The 4,607-nt window shown below is 40.7% G+C and overlaps 1 protein-coding gene across 1 annotated transcript; it reads right to left on the reverse strand.

The window, feature by feature from the left end:
• Positions 1–647: 647 nt before the first annotated feature.
• foxb1a (forkhead box B1a) lies at positions 648–4,209 on the reverse strand. Its single transcript, XM_074677817.1, has one exon. The coding sequence runs from the start codon at positions 3,851–3,853 to the stop codon at positions 2,912–2,914; it is 942 nt and encodes a 313-aa protein (XP_074533918.1). The 5' UTR covers positions 3,854–4,209; the 3' UTR covers positions 648–2,911.
• Positions 4,210–4,607: the final 398 nt, after the last annotated feature.

Here is a 4,607-nt window from a genome sequence, read left to right on the forward strand (position 1 = left end):
AACATTAAAGAAAGAAAATTAGAAATAAATCTGAGACTTTGTGCACAGTTAGAGAAAACTAATAATTTCATTTTTTTTTTAAGTTGACACTTAATAAAATTTGTTTTCAGCTTTTTTTCTTCCACTTCGTGAGCGTAAGATATTTCAAAGTCCATTTGTGGATGAGGTTCTATTCTCTGTCCATCTGTTAGGTTTCTTACTACAGAGTAACTTTCACCACAATAATGGTCTTGTCATCATTTTTTTTTAAATAATACCTGTAAAGTATGTCCGATGATTTAAGATTTTATCACGTTTCTATTAGAACAAAGTAAACAGCTTAACAACACCTCTGTCACATTTTCTAAATATATTTCTTAACATAAATGTGCAAATTTTCCCTTCAAAATTTTCTTGCCAAATAAACCTTATAAATTTGTTTTAAAGAAATAACTGCATGAGGGGTTATTGCTTACAAATACAAAATCAATTTAAATGTTGCATTTATGCTCCAGAGCAAACTAACATAAAATTAAACCTACTGGTGATTTTTTTTTACATTTAACATTCTAGCATGACTTTACAAGGAATAACTTCTTTTACTAAAATTTAGCACTGTTTAGTTGATATAACATTGTTACACATAACAGGGAAATTTATACTAAACAAGGACAAAGTTATGCTCACTGAAATGCCCGTTTACATTTTAACATAGTGGGAAAAAATGTGAATGTAATTTTTATATAGGCCTTAATATTTTTTATATCCTATAGCCTATTTTTGTTAAACAGGTAAATTTCATCTGTCTGCTTTTGTGAAAGAAAAAATAAAATCTGTGATTCTTTAAAACCAGGATTGTGAGTGTAACGACCAGCCAGAATAAAAAGCACACAATGTGTTTCCAATATAAAAGCTGTTACTCTCAGCGCATTGAATCGTACAGACTCAGAATTAATGTAACACACAAATACACACACACATACACACAAACGCCACAAAGTGAGGAGGTAAGAAAAAAACTAACACTGTTGTCCAAACAGTCCGTGGGGGAGGGGTGGATTTAAATTCCAAAAGGGTCTTGCAGCTCGTTTCCTAGTTCCCCAGTCAGCAATGTGTTTGTGAAAAATCAGTCTTTTTGTCTCGCTGAAAAAAGGCTAAATCTACATTGGTGGCCCAGTCTAACTTTGCTATTCTTTGCACTTTCAATTCAGCTGAATGAGGGAGAATGAAGTGGCCCGAGAGCCTTTATTTGATCTACTCGATTGCATAAAGTGACGGAATCCCAATGTATTTGTTTAATACCCCGAGATGGACCAGTGCTTTCTAAGGAGAGGCGAAAAGGGGGAGATTGGATTCGAGGCGTTTCGAGACAGATCGAATCAAATAAAGAAAAAATATCTTGCACCTTTTTTTGCAGCAGCAGCTCATCCGTGTTCATTCAAAAACCTGTTGCACTGAGTTCCTTCGCAGAAAAAAATTGAAACATTTGGTTACAATATTGTAAAAAAAAAAACGCACCACCTCGGCTGTTGAACTGTCCTCAAAAAACGCAACAAAGTAATTAGGTGAGCATTTTCTTGGAATATTTATTGTTGGGATTAATTTTGTTTAGGCAGCAGCTTGATGAATGAGCTCAGTTGTCTGCGCTGTGAGCATGGCATCGCAGCATCACGCATCCTAATGCACTGCACGATCATTTCTCTGCACACACTGCAGCTCTGCAGACCGGAACACTCTGATGTCAAGACGAGAAACTGCTATTATTATCAATATTAAAATCATTATCATTTATTATTATATTAGTTATTTTATTTTATTACTATCAGTAATAAAAACCACAATAAGGCAATTTAAAAACACAGTTGATTACTGTCTCGAGATGTTTCTTCCAATACAAAAAGACTTATTGCTCTTATACTAATAAAAATACACATTAACATCAGGACCCACGCTAATGTTTGACTTGTCCCTTGAGTGAATCTGCAGAAACAGGTTGATTGTTTACTTCACTTTTAATGAGAAAATAATTCGATGACCAGCTTATTTTTTTCCAGACTGTTTTCACACCTTTCCAAAGCACGCATGCTTGCAAAAAAAAAAAGTAAACAGAAACAAACTAACAACAATAACGGCAACAGTAACAACACAAATTGTTTTGTAGAATGCATGCTTTTATACCTAAAAAAAAATGAATACAAATTTACAGCATCTGATACACATGGTCACCACAGCCTTTTAAATTAAACGCTTCACAGAACACTTTCTGGAAAATAGATATCTAAAACATAAAACTAAAAAGTGCATTTTACAACATTTCAGTATCACTTATTTGCATTATTCACATCTTGCATTTTGAGGACGTCTCACAATACTTTTATCCATTTAGAAAAGATTTCAGTTTGCTCTCTTATTTTTTTTTTATACAGGGATATAAGAACAAATCTAAATCAGGTTCCTATTTGGTTTCTCCTCCTTTATGGTTCCAGTATTAAAAACAGACAAAAACACAGAGCCACCGCCTCGTTATTACACAGTGGTCTCACAGACACGGTGCAAAGATTTGATATTTGATCAAACTGGAAAAAAAAAATATGACACGAGAACTGAAGCGAATCAGAGTGGATGTTGCCAAAACAAACTTCCCCTCTGTGGTCCCACTTCCACTCTCACATGTCACAAAAAACTGAAAAATAGAACTATCAAATAATTTATATTTTTCAAGAGCATTACTTCTCTGTGCGATTCTGTGCTGGACTTCAATGACACGATTTTTAAAGCGACACATTCAACACATACACAAATAAACCGATATGCAACTGCAACTCGCCTTGATAGTTTCCGACGACTGAAAATATAAACTTTGGGATCGATAAAGAGGGCCTGGGAGCCAGCCAGTAGGTCTTTTTTTAATAGAATGGCACAGTTAGTGTGGTCAGTGCACAGCCACAGACTGCAGCGTGGACGGGCTCGTCAGAGTCTCACTCGGGGTCGCGGGGCTGCTTTGGCTGGTCGCTGTCTGTGGGGATGTCGGGCTCAGAGACTGTGGAGAGTTTGATAGAAACGCTGGGATGTGTGGAGGTAACGCCGAGAAACCTGCCATGGAGGTCGGGGTGGGCTTGATGGGCACCGGAATGGCGGGTAAAGACTGTCCTCCGTGGCACAGGGACTTGATGGGCATGCCATACGCACTGTAGTCGCTGCTCGCCATGGTGATTGGAGCTGCCGTGTCAATCACGCTGGTGTTGTACATGTGGGGCCATGCTGTGGTCAGCTGGTTGTGCAGCGGGTAGCCGGCAGACATGGACTGCATGGTAGAGAAGGCCAGGCTGCCCGGGACCTTGTACTCTCTGGCGATGATGTTCTCGATGGCGAAGGGATGCTTGAAAGTTGACGTCTGAGTCACTCCCAGGTTGTAGGTTGACATCTGGGGCAGGTGGGTGCCGGTGGCTGCCAGGGCGCTCAGCCTCAGCTTGGCTTGCTGTTGGAGGTAATGAGCAGCTTCCGACTGTTTACTGGGAGCCAGGTGGTCGGACGAAGTCAACACTTTGAACCTTTTGCGGCGTCTCAGGAAACTTCCATTCTCAAACATGTCCCCACAGCTGGGGTGCAAAGCCCAGAAGCTGCCCTTACCTGGCTGATCCGGCCGCCGCGGGATTTTAATGAAACAGTCATTGAAGGAGAGGTTGTGGCGCAGGGAGTTCTGCCACCGCTGAGTGTTTTCTCTGTAGTAAGGGAATCTATCCATGATGAACTTGTAAATTTCACTGAGAGGCAGCATCTTCTCCGGGCAGCTCTGGATCGCCATGGCAGTGAGGGAGATGTAGGAGTAAGGAGGCTTCTGGTCGCTGTACGTGTTTCTCCCTGGACGAGGCATCCTCGATACTTTCGGAAAATCAATAAAAAGTAGTTCCTTTTTAATTCCTTGGCGAAAGCTTGTCGCTCTTCATGAAAACAACAGCTGAAGAAAGTTTAAAGGCAGGCAAAGCTGGAGTTGCGTCGTGCGTAAAAGAGTCAGGTTGTGCGTCTGTGTGAGCTGTGCAGGCGGACAGGCGGTGCACATTTATGTAGAGACGGCTGCTGCAAGTGTCTCTCGCAGAGTAAGTCAGCTTGTCCCGCTAGCGGAGCTGAATAGACTTCATTTGGAGTTCTCGGTAAGACGAGCTAAGTGGCTGCCTCCATGGCCTTCCTCTAACCATCTGATAGTTTTATGTAGTGACATGAGCAGAAAAGACCCCTGTAGAGGCGCTCCATTAATGTGCCACCTCTTTGCTATCACATGACAATCGCCATGGGAGGAGGAGGGGGTGAGGGGGGCTGGGAGGAAGGCATAATCTGGTTTCATTTACACCTATTTACATGGACACCTTGGGCCAATGGAAATCATTTCCATTTGAAGACAGAAAAAGGGGTGAAAAGGCTCGGCAACCGGAATTGAACTGCGATGGCACTCAGTGTGTGAAGGTATGCGCTAATGCTTCTTCAGCGGATTTTACGGTAACGATTCACGAGTAGATATGTACGTAAAACGACATTGAATATTGTATGTTATTTTATGATATCTGTCGTAAAATTGAACAGTAATTGTGTGCGATTATGTACAGGATTTTATGTCATAATATGAAGTGTTT

Source organism: Halichoeres trimaculatus, unplaced genomic scaffold (genome assembly GCF_033239565.1).
Source record: "Halichoeres trimaculatus isolate MK-OKI-2021-1 unplaced genomic scaffold, fHalTri1.1 fHalTri1_scaffold_10, whole genome shotgun sequence".
In the NCBI taxonomy this organism is placed as follows: Eukaryota; Metazoa; Chordata; class Actinopteri; order Labriformes; family Labridae; genus Halichoeres; species Halichoeres trimaculatus.